General features: G+C 63.6%; 11 protein-coding genes across 11 annotated transcripts; 5 read left to right on the top strand and 6 right to left on the bottom strand.

Annotated features, from left to right (window-relative positions):
- Positions 1-105: 105 nt before the first annotated feature.
- PFL1_05041 (uncharacterized protein) lies at positions 106-1,172 on the top strand (the record flags this gene model as incomplete). Its single annotated transcript, XM_007882570.1, has 2 exons — positions 106-858; positions 1,044-1,172. The coding sequence occupies 2 exons, from the start codon at positions 106-108 to the stop codon at positions 1,170-1,172; spliced, it is 882 nt and encodes a 293-aa protein (XP_007880761.1).
- A 263-nt stretch (positions 1,173-1,435) lies between these two features.
- On the bottom strand, positions 1,436-3,713 carry PFL1_05040 (uncharacterized protein; the record flags this gene model as incomplete). Its single annotated transcript, XM_007882569.1, has 4 exons — positions 1,436-1,721; positions 1,839-1,915; positions 2,068-2,295; positions 2,415-3,713. 4 exons carry the CDS (start codon positions 3,711-3,713, stop codon positions 1,436-1,438), a joined length of 1,890 nt encoding a protein of 629 aa, XP_007880760.1.
- A 1,141-nt stretch (positions 3,714-4,854) lies between these two features.
- On the bottom strand, positions 4,855-6,126 carry PFL1_05039 (uncharacterized protein; the record flags this gene model as incomplete). Its single annotated transcript, XM_007882568.1, has 5 exons — positions 4,855-4,977; positions 5,096-5,392; positions 5,505-5,561; positions 5,681-5,781; positions 5,943-6,126. 5 exons carry the CDS (start codon positions 6,124-6,126, stop codon positions 4,855-4,857), a joined length of 762 nt encoding a protein of 253 aa, XP_007880759.1.
- A 3,637-nt stretch (positions 6,127-9,763) lies between these two features.
- PFL1_05038 (uncharacterized protein) lies at positions 9,764-11,295 on the bottom strand (the record flags this gene model as incomplete). The annotated part of the gene is made up of 2 exons (XM_007882567.1): positions 9,764-10,279; positions 10,414-11,295. The coding sequence occupies 2 exons, from the start codon at positions 11,293-11,295 to the stop codon at positions 9,764-9,766; spliced, it is 1,398 nt and encodes a 465-aa protein (XP_007880758.1).
- Positions 11,296-12,122: 827 nt separating this feature from the next.
- PFL1_05037 (uncharacterized protein) lies at positions 12,123-13,130 on the top strand (the record flags this gene model as incomplete). Its single annotated transcript, XM_007882566.1, has 1 exon — positions 12,123-13,130. One exon carries the CDS (start codon positions 12,123-12,125, stop codon positions 13,128-13,130), a length of 1,008 nt encoding a protein of 335 aa, XP_007880757.1.
- A 1,112-nt stretch (positions 13,131-14,242) lies between these two features.
- On the top strand, positions 14,243-15,491 carry PFL1_05036 (uncharacterized protein; the record flags this gene model as incomplete). The annotated part of the gene is made up of 2 exons (XM_007882565.1): positions 14,243-14,899; positions 15,012-15,491. The coding sequence occupies 2 exons, from the start codon at positions 14,243-14,245 to the stop codon at positions 15,489-15,491; spliced, it is 1,137 nt and encodes a 378-aa protein (XP_007880756.1).
- A 1,057-nt stretch (positions 15,492-16,548) lies between these two features.
- PFL1_05035 (uncharacterized protein) lies at positions 16,549-17,446 on the top strand (the record flags this gene model as incomplete). The annotated part of the gene is made up of 2 exons (XM_007882564.1): positions 16,549-16,830; positions 16,934-17,446. The coding sequence occupies 2 exons, from the start codon at positions 16,549-16,551 to the stop codon at positions 17,444-17,446; spliced, it is 795 nt and encodes a 264-aa protein (XP_007880755.1).
- Positions 17,447-18,552: 1,106 nt separating this feature from the next.
- PFL1_05034 (uncharacterized protein) lies at positions 18,553-19,464 on the top strand (the record flags this gene model as incomplete). The annotated part of the gene is made up of 2 exons (XM_007882563.1): positions 18,553-18,849; positions 18,955-19,464. 2 exons carry the CDS (start codon positions 18,553-18,555, stop codon positions 19,462-19,464), a joined length of 807 nt encoding a protein of 268 aa, XP_007880754.1.
- Positions 19,465-20,242: 778 nt separating this feature from the next.
- On the bottom strand, positions 20,243-20,572 carry PFL1_05033 (uncharacterized protein; the record flags this gene model as incomplete). The annotated part of the gene is made up of 2 exons (XM_007882562.1): positions 20,243-20,259; positions 20,362-20,572. 2 exons carry the CDS (start codon positions 20,570-20,572, stop codon positions 20,243-20,245), a joined length of 228 nt encoding a protein of 75 aa, XP_007880753.1.
- Positions 20,573-22,901: 2,329 nt separating this feature from the next.
- PFL1_05032 (uncharacterized protein) lies at positions 22,902-26,807 on the bottom strand (the record flags this gene model as incomplete). The annotated part of the gene is made up of 2 exons (XM_007882561.1): positions 22,902-23,438; positions 23,520-26,807. 2 exons carry the CDS (start codon positions 26,805-26,807, stop codon positions 22,902-22,904), a joined length of 3,825 nt encoding a protein of 1,274 aa, XP_007880752.1.
- A 706-nt stretch (positions 26,808-27,513) lies between these two features.
- Positions 27,514-27,815, bottom strand: PFL1_05031 (uncharacterized protein; the record flags this gene model as incomplete). Its single annotated transcript, XM_007882560.1, has 2 exons — positions 27,514-27,543; positions 27,642-27,815. The coding sequence occupies 2 exons, from the start codon at positions 27,813-27,815 to the stop codon at positions 27,514-27,516; spliced, it is 204 nt and encodes a 67-aa protein (XP_007880751.1).

Genomic DNA, 27,815 nt, shown 5'->3' with positions numbered 1-27,815 from the left:
TTCTCACCATCGTATCCTCGCCTCCCCGCCCTCGCCCTCGTCCTCGCCGCCGACCAGCCATCCATACCCAACAGCCCTTTCCACGCCCGCCTCCCACTTGCGACCATGTCCACCTTTACCAGCCACCAGCTGCAGGACGGCGTCGTGCTGCCCCACGTCCTCAACCGCGCCCCGCCCGGCACAAAGATGCATGTCATCTGCCTCGGCTACCTCGCCGCCGATGCCGGCTGGTTCTTCCGCGGCGGCAACACCTCGACCATGTCGGACCCCACGGGTCCCGCAAAGCCAGAGCGCCGCGACCTGGTCATGTACTCGGTCCTCATCGACCACCCCACCGAGGGCCTCATCCTCTGGGAGACGGGCTCCGGCAAAGACTACCCGCAGGTCTGGGGGGCACCCCTCAACGACATCTTTGCCCGCACCCGCTACGAGCCGGAGCACGAGCTCGACGCCGCCATCGCAAAGGCGGGCTACAGCATCAAGGACGTCAAGCAGGTCGTCATCGGTCACCTCCACCTCGACCACTCGGGCGGCCTCAACGCCTTCCGCAACACGGGCATCCCCATCTGGGTCCACGAGCGCGAGCTCAAGAGCGCCTTTTTCTCCGTCGCCACGGGCGCAGACAAGGGCGTCTACCTCGCCCGCTACCTCTCCGTCGACGAGCTCAACTGGAAGACGTTCGACGACCGCACCATCGACTTTGCTCAGGGAATCACCCTACACCACCTCCCCGGACACACCGACGGTCTCGTCGGCATGCAGGTCAACCTCGAAAAGAGCGGCACCTTTATCTTTACCAGCGACCACGCACACGTCCTCGAAAACTACAAGCCCGGTGTGCCCCAGGGCTGGCTCGCCGTGAGTGTCCGCATTAGCAGCGGGCGGCTGGTCGACACTCTTGCCTCTTGCCGACGCTCGGTTGCCGACGGTCGTTTGCCGGCGGTCGTTTGCCGGCGGTCTCTTTGCTCATCTGTCCATCATTGCTTCTTCCCCCCGCGCCGCTCTACCCTTTGCGTCCTCCCCCCTCCCCCTCCTGCCCGCAGCGAGACCACCCGGCCTGGTTCAACTCCAACCAGCGCCTCCAGCGCCTCGAAAAGACGACGGGCGGCACCATCGTCCCCGGACACGACCTCAGCATCGCACAACCCCTCTTTGGCAAGGTCTTCGAGTAGCCCCGCCCGCTGCACCGTTATCCTCCCGTCTATCCAGCTTCCGCCTCCTCCTCCTGCTGCCGCATCTGAATACGAACCGTGCAGCATGCCCAACCTGTCCAGAGTGGCACGGATCGAGGATCGGTCATCCCGCGTCGGGCCGACAGGCGTGCGTGATGGTCATGGCGATGGTGATGGTGATGGTGATGAAATTGTCCGTGCATGGGCGCCGCCTCCTCTCCGCCCACCCTCTTGCCTATCGAAGTGGGCTAGGAGCGGCAAGGCTAGGCACCAAGACCATCGAGCGGGTCAACTTCCAGCTGACCCTCGTCGAGACCGCCGCCCGTCGCCGTCGAGGGCGAGACGACGGAATCCTCGTCGACCTTGATCTGTTTGAGGTCATTGACAAAGCTGAGGCCCCACCAGCTCGCCGTGTGCTTCTGCACGTACCGACTGAGTTTTTCAAAGTTTTCGCGCCGCACATTGGCGGGCATCGTCAGCGCCTCGTGGATGGCGTCCGATACGGCGAATGCGTCCCACGGGTTGCAGATCAGACTGCCGTTTAGTGATCTGCCGAGGGGGAAAGCGAAGGGAAGGGAGAGGGGACAGGGGAGTCAGTGAGGATGTGTCTGGGTCGTATTGGAAGGAGAGGGGGAGGGGGAGGGGGGTTGACAGGTAGGGACTCACTGTGCGGCACCTGCGAATTCAGAGAGGATCATGACGCCGGCTCTCTCGGCTTGGCAGGCAATGTACTCATACGACACCTGACACCGCAATCGAGCGGAGGTCAAGGGAGGCGGACGAGATCGGAAACGGTGAGACGAACGCAAGTCAGCGAGCACGTCGCACGCGCCCGGGTGACGAGCCACGACGAATCCGCATCGTCCTCCCACCAGGCGGGATCGAGAGCACTCACGAGGTTCATGCCGTCGCGCGTGCTGGTGACGAGGCACGCGTCGCTGATGGCGTAAAGGGCGCACAGCTCGTCGAAGCTGACGGAGCGGTGCAAAAAGTGGATCGGCATCGACTCGACGGTGCCGAACCGACCGTTGATGCGTCCCACGGCCTCGTTGACCGTGGCACGGAGGTTCTGATACTCTTCGACGTCCTGCCTCGACGGGACCGCTACCTGCACCAAGACCACCTGCGCGAACAAGCGGCCGCGAGCGCGATGGGGAGAAGGAGAGGAGAAGACAATCGCGGGTCCTCGTACGTCAGTCGCAGTCCAACGCCTCCCTCCGCGCCCCCGGCACGGCTGCTCACCTTTCCGATCCACTCGGGGTGATCCTGGAGGAACGTCTCGAGCGCGTGCAGCTTCTGCGGCACGCCCTTGATGTAGTCGAGGCGGTCGACGCCGACAATGATCTTGACGCCCTCGAACCGCCGCTGCAGGCTGCGGATGCGCTCCTTTACGCTCTCGCGCTTGAGGCCCTCTTCAAACTGCGACGGCTCGATGCCGATCGGGTAGGTGCCGACGTGGACGTAGCGGCCCTCGAACTCGGCGCCGTTGGGCATCGTCGGCAGGCCGAGGATGCGGGTGCACGACGACAAAAAGTGGCGCGCGTAGTCGTAGGTGTGGAAGCCGATCAGGTCGCAGTGCAGCAGACCCAGCAGGATCTCGCGCCGCACGGGCAGGATGCGGTAGATTTCGCTCGAGGGAAACGGCGTGTGCAGGAAGAAGCCAATCTTGATCGAACCGCGGCCCTTTGAGCCGTCGCTGGTGCCCAGGCCCCGTCCGGCCGGCTGGTGATGGTGCTGCTGCTGCGAAGCATCGCGGGCGCCGCTCGCCCCGGCCCTGCCGCCCGACGACGAAGGTGGCGCATCCTCGTCGTCGGCATCGTTGCCCTCGTCGTCGTCGGCGGGCGGCGACATGGGCCGCTGCGCGGCTGGGGCCGCCAGCTTGTCCTGGTCGTCGAGCTGCGAGGTGCCGTCGACGCCGTAGCGGACGTGCTCGAGCTCGCGGTGCGACGTGGCGCCCTGCTTGGACGATCCCTCGATGAGGGTGCGGAGCATGAGGGGGAGGAGCATGAGGTGGTAGTCCTGGACCCACACCATATCGCCCTGGCGGACGACGCTGCGGACCTTTTCGGCGAACATGAGGTTGGCCTCGCGATAGGCGAGCCAGTTTGTCTCGTCAAAGTTCATCTCGCCCGGGTGGTAGTGGAAGAGGGGCCAGAGGATCGAGTTGCTGAAGCCGTTGTAGTGGCGGTCTGCAATCTCGTCCGAGATCCACACGGGCTGGCAGCTGTACTCGTCCATGAGCTTTTTTTCGATGTAGGCCTCGTCTTTTTCGGGCACGCTGAGGCCCGGCCAACCGATCCAGGTAAAGTTCATCGTCTTTTTGCATCCCGAGAGGGCCGAGACGAGGCCGCCCGAGGAGAGGGTGAAGGTGTAGCCGCCGGGCACGGACGGGTCGACCTTGATGGTGACGGGGAGGCGATTGGAGACGACAATGAGCCTTGCGCCGGACATCGGGGGCGACTGTCGGCAGCTCGAGTCGAGGGCAGGGCCGGCGGGGTCGGAGCGGGGGGAGCCGCCGTTTCGAGGCGAGGGACCGGTCATGGGGCGGGGCGCAGCCAGCGTCGTCGTCGGTGGTGGCGAGGGCAGGTGACGTCGGTGGTGGTGGTGGTGGTGGTCAAGGTGGTGGTAGCGGTGGATGTAGTTGTGTGTGGCCGGTGTCGGCGAGCGCTGCCAGCTGAGTACTTAGTGGCGTTGTAGGCTGTCTGAAGAGTCAAGAGGGGGCGCGCTTCGGAGGACCAGTGGACGATGTCGGAGTGACAGGCCAGGAGATGATGCCGTTGCGGTGAGTGTTTGCTGACTGGCGAGAGATGGGGATGCGATGGCGATGGCGCTGGCGATGAAGACGAGAGGCAGCGAGGGAGCAGAGGATGTGGTGGTCAAGAGGCCGGGAAGCAGCTGGTTGGCGGCTTCTGCCGACCTCAATCAGCAGCATCAAGCCATTGGGCGTAGGCAGGGCGTCGTGGGGATTAATCGTGCATGCCCAGCCTGGCCTGGCCTGGCCCGAGCTGGAGCCAAATTTCTTTGGATTTCTCCACTTTATTCGCTGCGTCCCATCGGCGCCGTCGAGACGAAGACGCTGCGAGCCCGCGCCCAGATGATTCACCTCTTCCAAGTCGCCCGCCCGCTTCGGGCACGCCGTCGGCTCTGCCGTCCGCCCTTTCGGCCTGGATCCGACGACCTGTATCGAGGTCAAGGTGGTCGCTGGCAGGCAGAGAGCCTCGCCGCCGGCCATGCCCTCTAACAGCTCTTCTCAAGTCGGGCCCCGATCCGGTGCAGCGCCAGGTCCCTTTGCCCCCGATGTGCCCGTCGCGGTGCCGCGGCAGATCCGAGTCCCACGAGCCCGGCGCAATCCGACAGCCTTCGACGCGCCCAACACACGCGGGGAGCCCGACCTGGTTCAACGAGTGTGGCCCAGCAACGCCAGCATGCTGGCAGCCAACAGGATGACATTGCCTCACTTTTGAGGCTGTCTCGATACACAGGGAGAGGGAGGGGTGGGACAAGGAGTGGAGGGGGTCGGAACGAATGGGCCGCGAGAAGAGAGAGGTAGAGAGAGAGAGAGAACGAGGGGGGAGGCGCAAGCGGCCGCGGGGACCAGCGATGCGTTGAACAGCCTCTGCCGCGACGGCCTCGACTGGACGGAGATCAGGGTATCCCTCCCGCGAAGAGGGGACGACACTGCTCAGCGTCCGAGCTGCTTCTTCATAAAGTTGAAGCCCATGTTCTGCACGTTGCTGTCGAGCGGGTAGCTGAGGTGCTGCGCATTGATGCCAAAGCCGTGGGTCGTGTCGCAGACACCATCGCCCTGTTTCGCTCGCATCGTCGCGAGTGCACCAGTTCAAGAGGCAGTGTCAGCACAGGTCGACCTCACAGCTACATGGCAGCGACAGCGCAGCCCCACAGTCGCTCCCAACTCAACTCACAAAGGCGCACACGTCCATGGTCTTCGACACCCAGTTCTGAGGGATGCCCTGGCCCAGCAGGGCAGAGAGGCCCTGCACATCCCTCGTCGTGGTTCCACCCTTGGAGTCGACGTTGCAGGCAAGCCCACGCTTGTGGAGGGGATTGCCAATGTTGAAGACCCCCTTGACGGCGTCAAAGGCCGCTCCCGTGAGTCTGGGGAGGGCGTTGGTGGTGGCGGCGGCGCCCTGCGAGTAGCCCTGGAGGATGAAGCACTCGTTCGGGTTGGTGCGCAGGACGCTGTTGACCTTGTTGACAATCTGATGGTCGTTGATGCGGAGGTGAGCGAGTGCGGACTCGTCGTGTGAAGGGTCAGCACCGGTTCCACGGGAGAGTGCAAGACGGACGACGGCAAGGCCGCGTCGAACTCACGTCGTTGGTTCCGACAGTCGAGATCTGAGAAAAGTCGGCGGGGTAGACGGTGTTGTACTGGCGAGGTCATGGGATCAAGAGCATCGAAAACAGGGGGCAACAGCCATCGGCGTCAAAGCTTGAGCTTCAGCGGAGCCGTTGCTCCAAGAAAGGCCACCCCGAGTGTATGTACTCACGACCTTGCCACCGGAGACCGACGACGTCAGCCTCGAGTTCATGGTGCGGAATCCGGCAGAGGGTCCCTGCAGCTCGCTGGTACCGCGAGTGCTGATGATAGCTGCGCAACGGTACACCAAGGGTCGGCAAGAGAGCAGAGACCAGGGAAACGGTCGCGTCAGAAGGGTTGGTATGGCAACGGGCGGCGCGACGGGTGGGGATCTCGTGTGTCGGCAAAAGCCCACTTCGCTCCGTCGTGGGGGACAGAAATCCGGGACTCACTGTAGCTGGCACAGCTGGAAGCGCCGGCCGAGGAGCCAGAGGATCCGCCAGCAGATCCACTGCCCGAATCGTCACCGGATCCGCCACCAGAGCCTCCACCGAAGCCGGGGAAGCCGCCGAATCCGAGCGGGGTGGCCGAGGCGGCGCCGAGGAGAGCAAACGCGAAGAGAGCCGAGAACTTCATGGTTCTAGAAGGGAGGATGGGGCAACGATGGTAGGGGGGATGGGAGGAAGGATTCGAGAGGACGGGAGTAGGCGCCGCAGAGAGGAGGGGAAAAGACCAAGCTGGTTGGATGACGAGACGACCCGAGGTGAGAGGGGATCTGATGGTCCTTATATCTTCGTCCTCGTCTATGCTCTCCAGCTTGCTCCTCGAGAACATACAGTCAGTTTCGGTGGCATTGTACCGTGTGGACGTGCGACCGGTGGTTCCCTAGCGCCTCGCTGCTTCAGAGATCGCCAGAAGGCTAGGCTGCGCGAAAGCTATCGAGCCGAGCGAATGCTGGTGAGACAGCGTCGAAGCTGTGTTGGCATCGGCGGGACCGGCGACAGAGACGACGGCCCGGCAACGGTGGACCGGTCCCATCGGCATGGGTCGACGGCGGCGTGCAGAGCCTGCGCGCATGCAGGTTCTTCGGCCGCTGCTGCGCAACAGCCGCTGCTACGGAGAGCAGATCGTGCTGCCTTCGATGACAAGGCGGGAGGCAGCGGGGAGCCCTCCCGGAGCGTGGGCCCTGTCTCTGCTGGACGTCCCCACAGGCGCGACCATGAAGCTGCCGTGACGCCCCGCCCCGCCCCGAGCAGTAGAGTATGTTGTACATACTGTACGCTCGGACGAACAATGGACGTCGTAAACGTTGTCAGAGGAACATCGTGAACGCTCGATGCCTCTCGCCTCGCCTCGCCCTCGTCGTTTCCTGGGATCCGGGGATCACGAGGCGTGCATGCTCGAGGATGTGGCCGACGCCCGCGACCCACGCACGACGAAGCACGAACAGCGGCAGAGAAGGCTGCAGCCGGCGCTAAGTGCTGTACTGTATGTACAGAACTGTGGCTGAACAGATGAGCACAGCGGACGTTGCCGTAGAGCCGATGCGATGCTGGGCCGCAGGCAGGGAACGTTTGCATCAGGCTTAGCTTCGGCCTGATCCGGTGCGCCCCGGTGTGTGTGCATAGGGTGTCAGCGCGACCCCTCCTCGGTGCGTCGAGCTGGGGGCGAGCGACTGTCAAGGATCGCCTCTGTTAGCTCGCTCTGGATGCTAATATGGCTGTTGAGCACGATGTGAGCAACAGAGGCAGAGTCGGTCATGCTATGCTTGAGCTCGATGCCGTCGCTGGCTTGGCGAGACAACCGGCGGGGTGGTGGAGACCAAAGCAAGACGTACGATGTATGGTGTCGGGTTGTTCGATGAGACCGAGGTAAGGGTGTGGTCCTCGGCTCCAGGCAAGATCAAGAATCTTGTCAAAGGTCTCAGGCTAGGCTGCAAGCTTCGCTGGTCAGACCCTCGACTGTTGGAAGATGCGCCAAGCGCGAAAGATGCCGGTCGTCTAACGCGCGGCGCGGCGCGGATCAGCTTGCCTGCCGGCCATCTTGCCACAGTACCGACCGGTAGCTCACCATTGGCAGGAGCAAGCCAAGCAGCCATGCCGGTCAAGCCCGCCTGTGCAGCAGTCTAGCGAGGCGACGAGCAAGCAACGCTAGGCAAGGCGAGTCCGGGCCCAGCCACGGTTCGGAACGGGTCGTTCCTTTTTCCTGCCTGGCCTGGCCTTGAGCTTGGCCCTCCAACGCCGACGTGCATCCGCACGCACCTGGCCAATGGCCAACGACCAACGACGGGCACTTGAGTGGCGCGGCGAAATGGCGGCGGCCTCTGGACGTACTAGACGAGACGCGTGCATGGTTCTGCCGCCGGCTAATTCGAACGACGCACGCTGCCGCGCCTGTCACGATAGATTGCGACGCAGCCGTCACCGCACCGAGCAAGCAGGAAGAGGCGCATCGAACCCTTGGCGTATCTTCTGTAACTATCCGCCCGCAGGCAGGCAGGCGGGCAGGCAGGCAAGGCACGCATGGCTGGCTGAGGTTTCACGATCGAAGCACGCCGCCGTCGTCTACAATACGGCCGCCGCCCGCACGTACATACGTACCTTCGTAGGTAACCCATGAGGCTACTGGCTGGCCAAGTCGGCCAGGAGCGCGAGAGAACGCCGCCAGGCCAAGGCGAGGAGGTCTGCTTTGCCCAGGCTACCCACCATGCCGGACGTACAATCGGGCCGGACGAAGCGAGGAGGTCGCGCAAGCAAGGTTTGGGCGCAACGGTGGCGTGCGACAAGCGCCCTCCCTGCGGCGCCTACAGCAGTCATGGGCCAATCGCACGACAACCCGCCCAGAGCCCAGAGCGCCGACACAATCGTCTTGGAAGAGACCATCATAGCAGCGGCAGCAACCACCGATGCCCTTCCCGACCCAGCGCAAGCCACCGTATGTTGCCTCACCATCACCTACCGGATGTCAAGTCCATCTTTGTTTACCTGATGTAGGTACGGTCCCTCCTGGTTAAGTACCCTCGACAACCTCGAACCCCTTGCGCACCCACGGCATCGTTGCCTCTCTCTCGGTTCCACCCTTTCTTTGTGCTCGCAACTCAGCTGTGTGGGAGAACTGGCTTGAGCTCGTCGTACCGGTATCACAGACGGACGAGTCCATCATATGACCTGGCACCGGCAGGAGGCTCGCCGTCCGCCGCCGATAGGAAGAGACGAGCTATCAGTCTCCGGACAGCGAGAAGCGGCGGCTGTGCGAGCGATAGAGGAGCGCGAACGTGGACAAGGGCAACCACACGATCCCGCTGGAGAGTTTCACTAGGAACGCGCCGATCGGCCGTGAGCGCAAGCTAAGGTGTATGTAGGCGATGGATCGAGCAAGCCGGGATACAGTCGGCCGGCGAAACCGGGGATCCCGGTCCGCCCATGAGCCGAACGAGGGCGCCATCTTCTCCGTTCCACTCTGAAGAATGGTCTCCATCGAGAGGCCTTTGCGCGGTACCGGAAGACGCGGAACCCCTCTCAGGCGATGCCGCCCTGGCTCTAAATGGTATCGGGCCAGGATGCCGACAGAGAAGCCTTGTAAAGACAGGTCCATCGGTACGTGAGGTCCGCCTCCGGATGGTCGTGTTCCATATCGGTATTGCCATCTGCTAGCCTCTGTTGAGATCGCGTTGGCGCGCCTTGAAAAAAGAGAGCCGCCGTCTTTGAGGTAAGACACTTTAGCTTGTTGTCGGCGCGGACGTACTCGAGGCGATTTGCGACAATGGAGATACGATAACTTTAGTCGGATGCACTTGCTTCGAGCCCCTTTGTCGTGGGCAAGAGGCAACGTGCGTGCGAAAGGTAGATGGAGGTGGCACCGTATTGGCGGCCATTTTTGCCAGCCGAGTGGAAGCCGCTCTCTGTCGGTCCATCGGTACGTCGGCTCGCGCCCACCGCATGTTCACGTACGGGATCGCTCCTCTTGCCCTCGACCCGCGTTCGGTCGCTGCGCTTGTCTCTTCCGCCCAGACGAGGGCGCTGACAGGCAGAGGCGGATGGGATACCTGTGGCTGGACTGATTCCCGTGACAAGCTAGCGTAGCGAAGAGAAATCTACCACGTCCCTTGCCCCCCTCCTTCTCAATCCTTCGCCCTTCCGTCACAATGCGTCGGGTGCGGTGCCCGTGTCCTGCTGACCCCGGACCATCACTGAGGTCTACCGGTACGGGCGACCCTTCTCATCCCTGTGAGTCCGCCACCGCACCTGGTCTGAGCCCAGCCCGTGCCCGCCAGCTAGCCGCGGAAGAAGTTGTTCTCGACAAAGGGCAGCTTGGCCACCTCGGCGGGCCTGAGCTTCTTGCGGATCTCGACCAGCAGCTTGGTGCCCTTCTTGTGCTGCCCGTTCTCGACGAGCGCCATGGCGATGTTCTTGCCCGTCGTCGGCGAAGGGATGCCAGACGTGACGCGCCCCACGACCTTGGTGCCGTCCTCGGAGAGGATGCGCGCATTCTCGCGCGCGATGCCGCCGTCGACCACCAGGCCCACCCTGCGACGCGGCGGCCCCTCCTTGAGCTCCCGCAGCACCCGCTCGGCGCCCAGGAAGTCGGCCGAGGCGCGTCGGTCCTTGCCCACGCACCACGCCAGCGCCGCCTCAATAGGGCTGACCGACTCGTCGAGGTCGTGGCCGTACAGGCACATGCCTGCCTCGAGCCTCAGGCTGTCTCGCGCAGCAAGGCCAGCCAGCTGCACTTCCGGGTCTGACACAAACGCCTCTGCAACGGCCTCGGTCGACTCAGGCGGGATCGAGATCTGTTAGGAGTCGAGGCGCAGCAAAAGCCAAGGAAGTAAGGTCACGACAGGCCCATCAGCGCTCGGCTTCATGCGTCTGTCTGGTCCCGGTCCCCTGGAGCCCGGACTGGTTCCCGGCTAGGCGTGACACTGACCTCGAAGCCGTCCTCGCCCGTGTACCCGGCGCGCGCCACGTGGCACTCGACCTCCTTGCCGCCGACGCTGAGCTTGACGAATGCGGACTTGCCAAAGGTGAGGGCGTTGAGGTCAAACGACTGCGGGACCAGCTTCTTGAGGACCTGGGCCGCCGTGGGGCCCTGGAGCGCCACGAGACCCCAGCCCTCGAGGACCTCGTGCTCGACCTTGGGCTTTGAGGCGTTCCACTCCTTCATCTTGCCGCCGATCCACGCGAGGTCCTCGCTGCGCCTGCCGGCGTTTGTGACGACGTAGAAGCGGTCATCGGCGTGCTTCGTGATGATCAGGTCGTCGAGGATGCCGCCCTGCTCCGAGAGCAAGACCGAGAGGGTCGAGTTGAAGGGTGCCATGGACTTGAGCGAGGCAGGTGCAAGGTACTGGAGGAAGTCGAGCGCGCCGGGTCCGGTGAAGCGGTGCTGGACCATGTGGCTGACATCAAAGAGACCGGCATGGGTGCGGACATGGTGGTGAGACGCGACCTGGCCGACGTCGCCGTAGGTGAGGGGCATCAGGTAGCCGCCAAAGGGGACCATCTTGCCGCCGTGCTTGATGTGGAAGTCGTAGAGGCCCGTCTTGGAGAGCTCCGGGGTGAGGGGTGCCTGGGGGAGGCCCATGTCCTCGCCCTTTGTGTCGGCACGAGCAGGGGCCGACGAGTGCAGTAGGCGAGAGGGGATCGACGTGATGCAAGGCTTCGCCGCACGGAGGGTCCTGGCGCCCTGAGCAGCCTTTACGGCGGTGGACATGGCCCTGGTTGAGGATGCGACAGCAGCGCGGGATGATGAGGGCAGCGCGCCGGCAGTGGCCTTGGCCATGGCCCGTACGGCCACGTTGGATGCGTGCATGTTTGCCGTAGTCAGGAGCTGTGGAAGGTGCTGAGCGAGACAGTATCGCCGCTACGCAAAGATGGAGGATGGTGCGGTGAGAGGGGAGGGAAAGAGAAGAACGGGAAGGAGGAGGTCGAGGCGGCGAGGCCGAGTCGACACGAGGAAGGCAAGAAAGCGGAGGTCTGTGCCCCGCCTGGCCCTCTCCCCCCGCAAGCCCAACCCCATTCGAAACAAGCGGAATTGCCGGTCTCGGGCGTAGCGCCGCAACCTAGCCTCTTGCTTGTTCGGAGCCCACTCCGCCTGGCCCTCGATATCGACCCGTCCGCCTGCCTGCACTTACCATTACAGGCAGGTCTCGTTCTCTCCTCTCTCCTCTGGCCTCGCACCCCGCCTTCCAAGGACGAGTCACCCACCACGCTCGAGCAAACGTCGTGATTGGCTCGACCCACCCTTCGGCCCCAGCCGTCCTGCTGGCGCTGGAAGACGGCCAGGGGCAAGCGTACGGTCGTGACCTCCAAGGTTTTAAGCTTGCTCCTTCCCGGCTCGGACCGGCTTCCACGCGCAGTGCCAGGCCTTCGAAAAAGATGGCTGTCATCGGGCTGCGGCCGATTGTGTCAACGGTTTGGCCCCGATTCTGAGGACCGCAGTCTTCCGATTTCTTTCTCGCCGCTGGAATTTTTCCAATTTTCAGCCTCGAGGGCGCCTCTGCGCTCTGTTTGGCCTCTTTTCAGCCTGCCCTTCCCTATGGACCACCACCTCTTCTGGTCACCACCACCGCCGTCAACGGCGAATCTCTCTCCCACCGCCATCGAGCTCGATCACTTTCCCCCTCCATTCGGCCCGTCATGCCTCACAAGCGGGCCAAGTTTTCCAAGCGGCAGGAGGATCGCGCAGCCTTGGGCACCAACCTCCCCCCGCCAACCGGCAAGGACGACTACCACTTCAACTCGATGCCCAAGGGCGCCATGAGGATCCTCCAGGGCGCTCAGATCCAAGAGGAGTACCGCAAGCGCAAGCTCGCCGCCGCAAAAGCCGCCCAGAACCCCACCTCGGCCGCCTCGACGGCTGCGGCCAAGGGCAAGGGCAAGGGCAAGGACAAGGCGGCGGGCAACGGCAACGACAATGAGAACTCGTCGGCGACCCAGGAGCTCAAGATCCGCCCCGGCGAGAAGCTCCGCGACTTCAACCGCCGCGTCGAGATGGCCATGGCTCACGACATCTCGTCCACGTTCCGCTCCAAGTCGGCCACCAACGCCAAGAAGCGGGCGCGCAGAGCCGCCAGGAAGGCAGGCCTCGACCCTGACGCCGATTCGCAGGACGAAGCCGACCAGGAGGATCTGCGCAAGAAGCGCGCCGACAAGGCGGCCGCCAAGGAGGCGGCACAGCCATCGCGCAACGACCTCAAGCGGCAGCGCCAGGCCCTCGAAGCAGGAGCCGAGGTCAAGGACTTTGCCAAGGCGTCCCAGGTCAAGAAGATCAACGATGTCGCGCAAGCCCCACCTCGCCTCACAAAGGCGCCCCGAGGAGAGACGGTCCAGTCCAAGCTGCGCAAGGCGCAGCTGATGGCCAAGATCGGAGGCACGGACGAGGACGAGGCGTCTCGGCGCGTCCTCACCGACGAAAAGGCGCGCTTCAAGGGCCGCATCCCGGAAAAGGCCGCGGCTGCGGCCGACGCCAAGAAGCGCAAGCGGGGTGACGATCCATCCGACCTCGCCTCGGCCGGCGTCAGGCCAGCGAAGCCAAGCATGGCCCGGCAGATGATCCTCGACCAGGAGCGCGACAAGGCAATCAAGCTGTACCGCGAGCTCAAGGAGAAGAAGATCAAGGAGCGTGAGACTCGCGGCGGCCAGTAGCCACAGCGGATCCCCGCCCGACACTCGACAACCTCAGAATGCAACACCTTCCAACCGCCCCAACGTCCTCCCATCCGACCATTCGACTCGTTCATCGGCACCGCCGGGCTCCCCAACATTGTACAACACGCAACCCGCCTACGGACCACTTCTCGACTCACTTCGCATGCACCCTGTATCACCAGCGCAACTATACCCGCCCACCCCCGCTCCCGTCACGAGAGGGGGCCCAGATGCTTACACAGCCACGCCCATTCTGGCGAAACACGCAAGGTCATCGTGAACTCCTGACCCGCACTGTGCTGAGAGTGGCCAGCTTCTTGCTTTGAAAAGGTAAGGCGCAGCTTCCCCCTTGCCCACGTTCCTCGATCCGCCCCACCAACCCCTGGCCTGGCTCCGTTGCCCCACCTCCCCGCCACCGCTCCCGCTCCCGCTCCCGCTCGATATCCTTATCCCGAGAGGATCGCACCCCGCGCCTCTCGGCATTACATTCGAGCGGAGATCAACGTCGCCCCGGCCTCCGGGTCAGGGCGACCTAAAGAAAGGCATTCTTTCGCTATCACCCTCAGACTCCGGTCAATGAAGGATCGTTAGATAGTAGTCTGCCTACATCCCTGGCTCGTCTCGATGCCGTCGTCATCGCGACAATGTGCTTCAGGGTACGCAGTGAGTCCGCCTTGTACGCCTGATGCAATGAAAACTCGCGACGCCCATTCAGCCACCTTCCTTTGTGATGTCTGTGCGATCCTGCTGGTCCGAGGGGAAGCCATCTCGGCGCCGGTCGGCGGCGGCGACTGAGGTGGGCTGCTCCCCACCCGGTCCCACCTCGTGGCCTTCACTGCTCCTAGCCTTACGGGTTGCAAGCCACCGTGGCAGGTCCCGTTCAAATCCCTAGTCTGCACGATCGAGACGTTGCATGGTGGCCTACCCACCAAGAAGCAAAGCGGAGGTCCGACGCACGAAAGGCTCGAGCTTGCCGGCGCTTTGTGCGGTCAAAGTCGTGCAGGCACTCATGACTGTCCCACTCCGTAACCACCGATGTCCTTGTCGGCGACGCTTCCGAGATCGAGAAGGAACCCGTGCTCCAACCTTCTGTGCAAACCAGCTAGGGAATGGCCCGAATCCCCGACCTCGCAGATGCGCAGATCGGCGCACGAGCCCGACGCCATGGTACTGCCCTAGTCTCGAAAGAGCGGACAGCTCTCGAAGAGAGGGGCTTGAATCTGAACACCAGGGTGGGGCGGCTTGTGGCGAGCCGGCCGAAGTCGTCAAGATGGCAAGAAGCTTCTACCCCCCTTGGCCAACGATCGAGGGGGCGTGCGGTATATAAGGTGCCTCCCCAAGGCGAAGCAAGCCCCTCTTCTCAAGAGCACAGCAAGCCCCTCTCCTCAACAGCACAACACTCTGCTCCACTCGTCTCTCTCACACTCGCAACGACCTCGTCACCCAAACAGACCGTCCAGCCTCCCGAGATGCAGCTCAAGTTGGCCCTCGTTCTTCTCCCGGCCCTCGCTGGCGTGGCCAGCGCGGCCAGCATCGGCGACAAGTCGTCGTCGCAGGCCGAGCGTGACCCGACGGACCCCAGGAGCCCGCCGCCAGAGACTGCGAGCACCAAGGGCCCCTGCAATCTGCCGGACACGTGGGGATACTTCAACGTCAGGATCAACACCGCCAACTGTGGGCCAAAGAGCGCCTTCAACCTCAAGATCCAGGACCCCGTCGTGCCCAACGGCAACTCGAAGGAATGCATCGATGTCACAGGCACCGATGTGAGTTGCTCTCAGTCGGATCTTCGCCCCTGATACTGCTCTGATGCCACTCTGACGCCATTTCCTTCTCCCGACGTCGACTGGCATATGTGGTTCGCACCCGATACCACAGGGATACTTTATCGTCGCCATGCCCGCCGACAGCAGCGCGACGCTGGTTCTCTCTGACAACAAATCCAAGGCGCCCGCCCGCAAGGTCAGGATCGACAGCTTCACCGCAGCGACGGGCAACGTCAAGCCCGGTCAGCCGCGTCACACCGGATCCTACCCGACCTACGTCAAGGCCACGCAGGAGGGCTGCCCAAGCCCCACCCACAAGGTCGACCCTGCCTCGTGCAGCTTCCCGCTGTTCAAGATGACCTTGGGCAACAAGAACGCCCCCGTGCCGTCCGTGGTGTGGGGCGGCAGCAAGTACGGCGAGGGTTGGAGCTGCGCCAGCCCGCAGGGGCCGCCTGTCAAGGAAGGTCTGAGCAACGGCGGCGGCAAGGTCGACATCTACAAGGGCAAGCCCGACCCCGGTCACCCCGCCTACATCGAGCTCGACTACTGCGCTCCTGCCGTGGCAGACATCAACTCTTGGTGCAAGGCCTGAGCGATGGCACACGGAAGCGCGCTCTGCCCTGCTGGACGGGCTTGCTGAGATCACGGCCAGCACGACGGTCTCGTCTTTCCTCGTCGGAACCAATGCCGGCGAGGCGCAGCTGGACCCGTCGCGCTACGTCGCACTCCATATAACATCTCCCGCTCCGATTGTTTTCTCTTCGACCGCGCTTCACTGCGTTTCGGTCACGTCAATCTGATCACCATCTACCTTTGCGCCGTCTACCTTAGTCTAAGCTAGCGGCACCCGCTCATCATTTTGATCAATTAACCTTTCCTCCCCATCGAGCGGTTCGCCAAACGTGTGTATGCCTCCATTGCGTGGCAGACAGGCCAGCAAAAATCGCGGGCATTGTCGTCGTTCCAGCTCCAACGACACCGAGCCAGGATCGCCCGCTCGATAGATAGACACAATCGATGCAAATTGCGATACGGCAGAGTCGTCGGGCATCTTGTCGAGACATTGTCCGAATGCGTGGCTTCCCGGAAATCTGCGAGAGGCGTCCCACCATCCCGACCATCCCGAACACCCGACGCGCAGAAGCGGGTCAAGCAGGAGTGGGTTGCGTTGACGATGGTCATACACGTTGCAGTCATGGGCCTCATGAAGAACAGCAAAAGCGGTGGGGGCCGGCCGATGACCATGCGTTGACCAAGGTGTCCTAATTGGTGCGGCAAGGATGACCGCAAGCATGCCTCAAGTGCCGGTGGTCGGGACGGTGGTGGGGCATACCCGAAGGATTAGGTGGGCCAAGAGGGTGGGACCGGAGCTAGCAACCGATCAAGGACAACGACCAGCGATTACGAAACTGCGTACGTGGGGCTTCCCACATCTTCACCTTCACCCAGGACTGTCTCAGAACATCGTGTGGGGGCTCGCTCGCTGTACGTACAACCCCGGTCGAAAAAAAATATAAAGCCTGCCCGTTCGTCCGTCCTCAGCATCTCCAACAACAGACCACTTTCGACTTCTTCCGTTCCCCCCTCAAGTACCGCCCGATCCCCAAAGAAGACCGTCCCTTTTCCAGTCTCCCACTTCGAAGGCCAATATGCAGCTCAGCGCCAAGTTTGCCGCCCTCCTCGTCCTCCCCGCGCTTGCCGGCGCCATCAGTGTCAACTTGCCCAAGGGCGACGCCACCAAGGGTCTCATTGCTCCTAGCCTGGGCACCTTCCTGAAGGGCGACGGATGCGACCCCAGCAAACCGCGCTACAACGTGCAAATCAAGTGGGACAACTGCGGACCCAACCGCATCTTCGACATCTACCTGGCAGCGGTCAGCTCCAACGAGGCCGTCCCACGGTGCATCTACTCGGTTGCAAGGTCAACTGACGTGAGTGATACCGTCCCCTTTCCCGCGAGCCAAGCTCAGTAGCCATCAGTCGTGGTGCGATCTGACCACGGAAGACTTTCATCCGTCGCCTTCGATTTTGCAGGGTACCAGCGAGACACTCAGCATTCCGACCAACAGCGGTGTCCGGCTTGTGCCCGTCGAGCGCAGCACTGGCGCCCATGCGCGCTCGATCTCGATTGCAAGCGACTACGTTATCAGTCAAGGGGTCCGTGGCTCGACTCCGGTGGAGTCGGACACCAGGCTCTACGCCAATGCCGAACCGGAGCCTTGCTCGGCTGCTGAAGCACCCAAAGAACATGGCTCCTGCACGCTTCCAGTCTACAGTATGAGCTTCTTGGCGAAGCCGAAGCCGCAATCCACCTATGTCTACGAGTACACCCTCTGGGGAGGCAAGGACAGCAAAGACGCTTGGCGCTGCAGCTCCGCCAACCAGCAAGACAACCTGAACAACTATCGCACGTCCGACGAGCCTTGGGCCCCCCTCACTTACACCGGACCTCCCTCCGCCAAGGAGTTCCCTTACCTCGACATCCGGCTGTGCAACCCCGATGGTCCGGAGGTCGACCAGGATTGGTGCCTTGTCAAGGACAAGTGAGCTTCCTCAAGTCATCAGACGATTTGATGCTCGCCGCGCGCTGCCACCTTCGATCCTGTCCGTTCTGCGGAATCTTCGGCGACGCGCTTCAAGGCAGCTCTCGACATGTTTCGACAACGGGTGGGACTACTGCATTGACAGACGCCACGCTTCAATTTGCTCGTTCCTGGCTTCGAGTGACCCTCCAACCTTTCTGATATCAATTCTTGACACGGCCGGCTTGTATCATCAGCCCGCTCTGTCCGTCCGTCTGACCCTCACATGTTTCTCGCAGCTTGCGCCTCGATGTTGACGAGTTGGGGCGTACTTGTGACTCAAAGCTGAGTCCCGTCACGACCTCCACGCCCGTCTCGATTTCTTCCTCGCCAGCTTCTACCCCGACTCCGCTTCTTGATCACCAACGCTTCCATCCGACCTTGCCCCCTTGAAGGATGATTTGATCCTCGGCCTGTGATCAATGCGCCGGCAAGCTCAGAGCGGCTTCTTCGCAGCCAGATAGTGAAGCCTTCGGTCAGCACCGCAGCGTAAGGTCCACACTCAGTCGCTGATCTGCTCCACGTGGCTGCCGCGAGGGACGGAGGGGATGGAGGCGTCCGAGCTGTGCTTCATGCTCTGATCCTTGGACAGGGCACGGAACGCTCATTCCGAACGCGCCATCCCGGACCGGTGGCATCTTGAGTCTGTTCCAGATGGACCCATCGTGCGCCGGTACGAGGAAGATGCAAGGCTTCCGACGGGTCTGGAGCTTGGATAGGAGGTCCTCGTCGCGGCAGGCGGGACCCCGCGCCACAATAAAGATGGGGCGGCCTTGTGGGTGCCAGCCGGAACGACCTCCCGACTAAGAAGTAGGTGCATACAGATCGTGGTCGATCAAAGAGAGAGGTGGGGTGGCTTTGCCAGCACCGCCTCTCTCCCCACCGCTTTAGGTGGGCAAGCATCACGGAGAGAGCGAGGAGTCGGAAGCCACATAAAGCGTCAGGTCGACCGTGACCGGCCCTCTCCCTTGGACGGCATACCTCGCCACTTGCCCTCCTCTCCTCTCATCTCCTCTCATCTCCTCTCCTCTCCTCTCCTCTGATCCTTCGCGTCTGTTCGGATCCTCAACGATGCAGCTTGTCTCTTTCGCAAAGGCCTTGATCCTCTTGCCGGCGCTCGCCGCGGCCACCAGTCTCAGCGGTGTGCCAGCCGGAGCCACTGCGCCGAGGCTTCCTCTGATCCCAAAGCTCCCTCAAGGGACGGAAAGGTCGTTCTGTAGCTTGCAGCCGCCCTACAGCACTCGCTTCAACATCAGGATTGACACGTCCAACTGTCAGAGCGAGAAAGGGTTCGACCTCCAGCTTTCCGCACCGGCTCTGGCCTCGTACGGCCAGTCGCCCGGTTGCATCCAAGGTTTCCATCTGACGGTGAGTGTCCGTAGTCTCAAAAGGCCTGCGCCAAGTCTTGTGCCACGCTGCTTAGAGCTGTCCTTGACGCCGCTCGGTCCTCCTGTCCGGTTGCCATCGCCACAGAACGGCTCCTGGGTGGTCAGCGTGCCCGTCGGTGACGGCGTCAACCTCACCCTCTTCGACCAGCAGTCCGAGACCCACGCTCGTCCCGTCCGGGTCAACAGCTACTACAACGCCACGGGCGATCTTTCCCTTGGCGCAGAGCCCACGTCGACCCCTGCCCCCTTCGTCGTTTCGGCCGAGCCCCAGCCTTGCACCGATCTCGACGAGGGCGACATGGAAAGCTGCAACCGCCCTGTCTGGAAGATGCAGTTCAACGGCCCTGTCGGAGATGCGGTGGCGCAGTGGGGCGGGGACGAAAACGAGCAGGAGTGGCGCTGCGGCACCAAGGGCGCTGATGGCCAGCATTCCAAGCGAACGGCGCTGGACAATCACGTCGAGAACGGCGGTTCCTTCGAGCCCGTCACGTACGCAAACGTGTTTCCCGAGGCTTTCAGCGCGCCCTACCTCGTCATTACCTACTGCGCTCCTCCCGGATCGCCCGTCAAGACCTGGTGCGGTTCGCCCAACTGAGCGATCGCGCTAATCGAACCAAGTCTCGAGCCCGTCCTTCGACCCATGCTCTCCATATCTTTGAGCGCTCGGCGGGGACCGTGAGACATTCATGGCTTCTGCGCGCTTGACAGAGCGGACGGCCGGATCGGTCCCGCTTCGAGGTATTGGAGCGGCTCTGCTCCTACCTCATCTCGCATCACTTGTCGTCTCTGTCTGCACGGCTCAACACCCCCTGGTAGCTGCTGTTGCAAGCTTTGTCCTCCCGACTAGTCTATCCCCTCTCTCCGATAAGCCTATTTGGCCATTTCATCATCCTTCCACCTCTTATTCATGTCGTTTGACCCATCTGCTCTGCTGCTGGACCGGTGATAGCGCCGCCCGCCGCGTCTGTGTCCCCGTCGATAGATCAGGGGCCGTGCACGATGGAGTGCAACTGTTTAGCGCAAGGCCAGATCCTCTTCTATCAGCCCCGCTTACTGCAGGCGCGTAGGGCCGCTGCCCTCCTCTCGTCACTTTTCCTCGCCGATTTCTCCACTAGCAAGTCGTCAATCACATCTCCACTGGCCTCACCGTCTCATGAACGCCATTGGACATGCCCTGGACTGAGGCCGAGGCTCAGCATCGACGTCTACAGAGTGCGCCCTCGATGCCAATGAAGGGGAAAGCGGGCACTCTAGCAAGCGATGTTGGGCGGGTCGGACCGTGGTCTCGAGCCAGCTCGAGGCCGCCCTCGCCCGACAAAACAATTCTCACAACCACTTGGAGAGGCTGCGCGGGATCCAGAACGGCAAGGAGCCTACGATTCTCTTGGGCCTTTAAGTCTCAAACTGAGAGCGAGCGGCCTCGTCAGCTTGGCTGTACTTCACAACACGCGCCCCCATTCGATGGACCAGTCTATCCTATCCTGACTCTCACCTGCACGGCCCTTGGGCTGCGGCGGAGGGGTGGGGACCTCCTCGTTCGAACCGTCGAGAGGGGCGTTGTAGAGCGGCGGGTTGACGGGGGGCGTTGGGTTGATGGGCGTCGTCTCGCCCGGCGTGAGCCAGGGGAGCGGTGCGGCTTCGACGTTGCTGCCGGCGAGGATGACGACGAGGATGAGAGCGAGGAAGACGTTGAGGGAGTGCATCGTGGCTGTGGGCTGCTGCCGTATCGTATCCTGGACCGGTCGGTGGGTGCGAGGGGCGATGCTCGTCAAGGAGCTTTTGTTTGGTGCGCAGGCGCGAGGTGGGAGAGGGGCTCGTTGCTTGTTGATGGGGATGGTCGATCTCCGGGGCATGCACCCGCTCCCTTTATGCTGAAGGGGACGTAGCGATAAGGGCAAATGACTCCAGCTCGTTGAAGGCAGCGATAGGCTCCGCGCAGGCAGCGTTGGCGGCGAAGAGGACGCCCCAAAGGTCCGAGACAAACAGCAGCTGAGCAGAGCATCGACCCGCCAGCAACAGCAGGAGCAGCGATCCGCCTCATTTCAACGTCGTTCCAGCGAGCGACCGGCCTAAGGCTCCACTCGCCATTGTTTGCCTGCCTCATTTCGGGGCAAGGCCTAACGGCGAGCGGGGACTCTCCCTGCGGAGCCCCGCGATATGGCCTTGCTTATCGGCCACGACCGCTTTGGCCGCCACACGATGACCTTGGGCCAGCGGAACGCGTGACCATAGCCTTGGCAGAGTCATGCCGTTGCCGTCACCGAGGCCGAAACCCCCGGAAGAGGGGGAGGGGGGACTGGCGGATGATGACGGGATGGCGCCCCGTCCGGAAGCGCAGGCGAAGCTTGAGCCGTTGCTGCGCCACCCTGTTTGGTCCTTGGCGTGCCCTGTCAACTGCCGTCGGCGTCGGCTACGTTGCGAAGCCATTTCTGCCGCCTCGAGGCGTCACTTTCGCCGCCGTCGGTTGCCTTGCGATACGTATCTAGCCGGGACGCAACCTTGCTTGTCTTACGGTGAATGTGACATCGGCCAAATCGCCCCTTGACGCTGCCGTCAGAGGCACAGGTGACCGAGCAGGCGTGGTCAGCCGGCCTGTGGCGTCTCTTGGGACCGTGAAAGAGGTCGGTGTTGCGCGCCACGTACATACTATTTGCTGGGAGCGGGAGGAGACGAGAGACCGCGTCGCATCTACCTCAAGCTCGGAAAGGCCGGCGGCTGCACAGCTGCGCAGGGCAGTCACCGTCTCTCTGGAGTGTCAGCAGCAAACGCTTGCGGTGACGGTCCGGTCTCGGGTTTGGTGGGGCTGCGCCTCAACGTGTTGAGACGGCGGCGGCGGGCTTGTTGCGACGGTCTTGGCGAAGCCACAACCTTGAGGTCGAGGAAGACCGCCCCCCGCACCGAGTCATTCAGCGAACGCGCGTGTCTAGGGCGGTGGCGGTAATGGCGTGGAGGGTAGCCCGGCGGATCGGTCCGGTTAGCCGCTCGAAGGTCGTAGCTGGTGATTTGGCCGATGGCGGGACAAGGATCTGCGTGAAGCGAGCTTCTCGAGGATCAAGGTGTGCGGTGAAGGGGGGATGAGCGGGTGGGCGCGTGGGCCGCACCGCTCAGTCCGGTCGTGAGCCTCTACCGCGGCGAGGCGAGCGTCGACATCTGTAGGTGCGGCACGGATCCCGCGCCGAACCCAGCCTCAGCGTTTCCGCACGGCTTTCGAGCCTCGTAGCATCTCCTGTCACTCACCCTCTTGCCGTCATCGTCATCCCTCTTCTTGCCTTCCTTGTCTCTCTGAGCCTTCCCTTCCCTCCGCCGCCCGCGACACCGTCACTGCCTGGATCACGGCATGCACCGCTCGCGCAGACACGGCATCTCTCGGTCCAGGCTCGGCAGCGACAGCAAAACCTACATCCCTATCCTAGCCTACGCCACGCCGTATGTTTGGGCGTCCCGGTCCACCATGTAGCTTAGCTCGTACTCGCGCTCTGTGCGGTGTGTCATCGCTGTGCTCTGGTGTGTCATCCGACGGAGGGACCCAGCTTCGTCCCGGTCGGGCACGACTCCATGTGCCGCGTTTTCGACGCTTCGAGGTCTGTGCCGTGCGCCGAGCACGGCGGTATGGAGCGGTGACCCACCCCCCCCGGTCTCTGTCGAGCCTGGTCCGGGGCGTCGTCTTCGCCCTCAAGTCCGGAGCCCCGCCCTTGCTTGCGCGTACGGCAGGGCGTGTCGTATCACTCGACAAGCTTCGAGTACCCCTCGCTCCGCCCCGCGGCGCAGGGCGTGCAACGCACAAAGGGCCGACACTATGGCGCAGAGGAAGCAATGGTGCAAAGGCAGCGGGCTGGTGCACAGAGACTTGCGCCATCTCACAACCGCAGCGGCGGCGGCAGCAGCAGCAGCGGCGGAGGGTGCGTGCGCATGACTCGCCCGGGTGGATCTGGATGTGTATCATTGCTCGGCTGGGCCCCCCGGCTAGCAAGCCGTGCGGGCGAGTGACGGGTCCCTGATTTTCCCCCTTCAGCAACAAGAGATTGAGTCCTTCTATCCGAGGGCCAAGAGCGCGTGCAGTTCCGAGATGACGACGGGGTCCAGCTCGTTGGTGGCCAGCATGTCGACGACGCCCTCCTCGTCGTCAAGCAACAGCCCGACCTGTCCCTTTGATCCAAACCCTGAGCCCGACTGCAGAGATCCTCCTGCCGGGCCCGACGCGAAGCCGAGACCGAGCAGCGGCGGCGCACCAAACATGTCCTGCCCATCACTGATGAGCCGCAGCGCCTCGACGAGCCGACGGCAGAGGACGCTGAAGGGGTTGCTGCGGAAGTCGGGCATCGCCTTGGCCAGCCGCTTGACCAGCCGGAAGACGATGCCGGACAGGCCGGGGATCCTTCGGATCGACAGCTTGACCTCGGGCGGCGCGAGGAAGGCCAGGTCGTACAGGCACATGGCCACGCGCTCCGTGTACCCAAGCCGCGGCTCGGTCTTGAGCATCTGGTAGTCGCTCTCCGAGACCGGCAGCATGTGCACCAGCTCCTCGGCCAGCCGCAGCAGGTCCTCGCTCTCGACCGACTCGCCAATCACCTGCCGGTTGTCGTCGGGCAGCGCCAGCTTGGAAAAGGCGTCGAGCGACATGTCGGCGTAGTAGGGGATCTTCTTGGGCACGGGCGGCAGGTTCTGCAGCGGCGTCCCGGGCGGGTAGACTGCTCGGAGGTCCGCCAGGTCGCCGTCGTGGTCGAGATCCTCGACCACCGCGGCCTCGGAGATGAACGACGTCATGAGGTCGAAGAGGGACCGGATCGTCTGCCTCGAGCGGTTGCGCAGCGAGAGCGAATCGCCGGCGAGGTTCGAGACGATCGCGAGCACCTCCTTGCGCACGCGGAAGGCCTCGGCAGTGGTGAAGACGGTCCCCGTTGCGCCGACATCGCCTTCGCCTTCGCTCTCTGCGTGATCCCCGTCGAGCGCGTCGCTCTTCCGCTTGGCAGGCCTGGCGTTGTCCTTGCTCCGCGTGGCAGAGACCGGCAGCGCTCGGTGGACGTCGCTTTGACAGATCCTGGCGAGCAGATCGAGGAAGCCCGGGCTAGCGTTGAAGTAGGCAATGTTGGGCGGCATGCTCGAGAAGTTCTTGAAGATTGTCAGGATGGTGAGGGCGCGGGCGGCGCTCTGTTCGGCGTGCCGCTCGTGCTCGGCCTCGACCCCCGAGGTCTGGATCGTCGTGGTGGCCGAGTCGATGGACAGATCCGTGATGGTCGATCGTGCGTCGCTCGAGTCGATCTCGCTGACGCTGCCGGCCGTCGATCGAGAGCGCCCGCCTTTGCGTCGGGCCCAGACTTTAAGCTCCGCCTCTTCCTCGGTCGCAGCTCGAAGCCAGTCCCGATAGGTGGGCAGCGACCTCCTCTGCGCGCCCTTCTGCACAGAGGACGGCTCCATGGCAGACCCTTGCGACGCGGTAGGTCTTGCCGTGCCGCCCTTGTTCTTGCCGAATGTACAGTCCTCGAGGAGGTCCAGCAGCTCGTCCAAGAGATCCTCGCATGGCTCCAGTGGAAAGACAAATGACGGTGGCGCCCCTAGCCCGGTCGAGAGAATCAGCAGGGCGTTGAGCGCGTATGCCACCTCGATCTCGATGCGGGACCGCAGCGACATGGTCATGGCGTGAACGTCGACGGTGCCCAGCTCCCGGATGCTACGTGGCCGCCCACGCGTGACTGCCGCAGGCGCGAGTTGGCTCTCGACGAGGTTCAGGTCCCATCCGCCGTAGGTGTGCACCTCTCTCCGGAGCGGCAGGTATTCGATCTTGAACTTGCCCGGCGAGGGTGCTGGCACGGCGGGGGCTGGTGTCACGCCTTCGGATAGCTGCTTGCCCGGCGACGGGTGGTGGCCTTGCATCTGTTGCCTCTGCTGCATGGCAGCCTGCTGCTGGGCCTGCATCTCGGCGGTCCCGTCCATGGGCACCTGGCCCTGCGACTCGGATCGCGACATAGGCTTTGGTGTGCTTGGACCGGCCGTCGGCGTCTCAGGCTCGTTTTTCTTCCGCTTCTTCTTTTCCCGCTTCGGTTCCTTTGGTGCGGGCGTCTGTGCGGCTTGCGGTGGCGCCGGCGTGACGCCGTTGGCCTTGGTCGGGGTAGGTTGGGCAGGCCACTGCGGCGGCGCATTCGGATCGGCTCCATTGACCTTTGGCATGGCCGTAGTCATGTCTATCGAGCCCGGCGCGCCAACGCCCGGTGCCATGGGTGCTGGCGGCGGCGCCATCGGGCCGGTGGACCCCTGCTGACCTGGAAACATTGCCGGCAACTGTACCGCGCCGGGCATCCCTTGTGGTGGCATCGGCGGCCCAGGTTGCCCCGGGAAGCCCGGCATCCCGGCGCTCTGGCCGGGCATCGTCATGCCGTAGGGCCCAGGCATGCCCGTCTGTGCAACGCCCTGCGGTTGCTGCGATTGCGGCGGCATCGTTGGGCCGCCCAAGCCTTGAGGCAAGGACTGAGAGGGCTGCGGCGGCTGGGGCTGCTGCTGCTGCTGTGCCATCTGTTGAGGCTGCTGCGAGAGCTGCGACTGTTGTTGTGGCTGCGCCTGCTGCTGCTGCTGCTGCTGCTGCTGCTGCTGCTGCTGCTGCTGATGCTGCTGTTGCTTCATCATGGCAGCACGCATCGCCTGCTGCATGGCAAGGAACCGCTCCCTCGCCTGCTGCGGCGTGATCCGGCCGCTGGCGACAAGCTGCTGCAGCTGGGCCATTTGCTGTTGCAGGCCGGCCTGCATCGCCGCCGCATTGGGCGGAGGGGCCCTGCCGGGAGTCTGCTGAGCGGCAGGCGATGGTGCTGTGTTGCCCTGAAGCTGCGATGGCGAAGGCGCTGACGCGTTGGCGTTATTGCCGCCAGGATTGAAGCCAGGTTCCGCACTTTGCGGTCCTTGTGACTGTTGGGACTGCGAGGGCATCGCATGCTGCTGCTGTTGCTGTTGGTGAGAGTGTGGTGCTTGCTGCTGGAGCTGAGGATCGACGGCGCCGTCGTTCCCGGGCGCGGGAGATCCTGCCGTGACAGCGTTGTTTCCGGCAGCCTGCCCGCTTGGCTGCCTTTGAGGCATGCGTGAGAGCCAGAACTGCTCGAACGGACTGAGGCGATCTCGGTAGAAGGCGGCTAAGCGATCCGGGACCTCCGATGGTGTTGGAATCGCGTCTGGACCCGACTGGGAACCATCGGGCGGCGCCACCCTCAGGCCCATTCGACTGGCGATGACGGCCCAGAAGCCGGGCATCTGGCTTGCACGCTGCGATCCGCCCGCCTGAACCACGGCCGCAAAGAGCGCCTGCATCTCGACGGTCCGGGTGTCGCCGGGCACGTTGGACGACGCTGGCCCGACAAAGGTGAGAGAGAGATTGGGGGCCCAGGGCGTGCCTCGCTGTTGCATGAAGTTGCGGACAGTCCCGATGAAGTCGCGCTTGGCCATCGAGGCACCGGAGGCCTGCGGGTCCGCGTCGGGCTGACCGGCGCCGCTCTGGACGCCCGCCTGGGCAGGCTGCTGTTGGAAAGGAAACGACTGCTGCTGTGGCTGATGCTGCATGGACCCGTCGGGCATCGGGAAGCCCTGCGGTTGTTGCTGTGACGGCGGTTGCTGTGGTGGCTGCTGTGGTTGATGCTGCTGCTGCTGCTGCTGAGCCACGGCTCCGTTGAGTTGGCCTTGCTGCTGCTGTTGCTGCTGCTGCTGCTGCTGCTGCTGGATCGCAAAGGGGTTGATGGCGCCGCCAGCAGGTGGAGTCTGGCCAGGCTGCTGCCCTTGCGCGACCGCAGCGCCCATGTTCGCCATGGCCTGCTGCTCCATGTGCTGCAGACGCTTCATCTGCGTGGCCAGGTGCTGCTGTGCCGCTGCCTTGGTAGGCCCATCCGGCTGCGCGCTGATGACGGCCCATTGTCGCTGGAGGGCGAGCTTGTTGCTGCGTATCGACTGCAATTGTTGGGACATGGTCGGCCGAGGCGAGGCGAGGCAAGATGGTGGATGCTGTTAGATGGGAGCACGCAATGAGCAAGCACGATGCATCCACGGGCGCGTCTAGGTCGTCGTCGTCGAAGGTCGGAGAGGGCGGAGGCAAGTCGAGGTGGGCGGCGCCAAGAGCCACGCGGATGTCGTCGATAGCATGCCGCTGTCCGGTCTCGGCGGACAGGGCTGTCGAGATCCGTGAAGCACCCTGAGCGCGACGGAGCGGGTCGGGGGAGAGAGCGTAGGGGAAGCAGCAGCCTCTAGCACGCCCAAAGATGTCGCCGGGTATGGTCCGTGGCTGGATGGATAGGTCAAGCTGGGCCTAGATCGAAAGTGTGGTGGAGCTTCTGTCGGCGAGATGGGGCGGGGCGAGGCGAGAAGGAGGGCCCGGGCCTGGCCGCGACGGCGCCCTGGCTGCGTTTCCCCCGCCTGGCTCGACGCGTCGACCGCAGGCCTTAGCAGGCCCTCTCTCTCCCCCGCCTACCGGGGGCCCAGCAGCGGCGAGATGGACAGGAGAAAATCGCCCCGAGACCCGAATTCGATGCAGGCGGGCGATGCATCGCATCGACGCCGCCAGGGCTCGCCCCGCGCAGCCTCAAGCCCGGATCCGGGGGCCGGACCAGCTCAGCCACGCTGCCGCTGCCGCCACCGCCACCGCCGCAAAGGTATCGATCGCGTCTCGACGGCGCAGTCACGGCGGCCGATCCGACCCGACCTTAGGCTGGTCGCGATGGACAGCGTCGGCGCAATCGCGGCGAGACCTCTCGAACAAGAACCAAGACACGGAGCTGCGAATCCACGCCACCGTACTCAACTCACCTGGAAGACCTGCTGCGGGTTGAGCATCTGCGCCGAGGGGTTGGGCGAGGGCGACGGGTCCGGCTGGCTAAAAGCCGCTCCTCCCAAGTTCTGCGGCCAGCCTTCGGGGGCTCCGGGTGGCGGCGGCTGCTGCTGCGAGCCCGGCTGCGCAAAGTTGATCGTCGACTGGTTCAT

This window comes from Pseudozyma flocculosa (assembly GCF_000417875.1).
Source record: "Pseudozyma flocculosa PF-1 unplaced genomic scaffold scaffold00017, whole genome shotgun sequence".
Lineage (NCBI taxonomy): Eukaryota > Fungi > Basidiomycota > Ustilaginomycetes > Ustilaginales > Ustilaginaceae > Pseudozyma > Pseudozyma flocculosa.
Note: the sequence above shows the minus strand (reverse complement) of the source record. Positions and strands in the feature narration are given on the sequence as shown.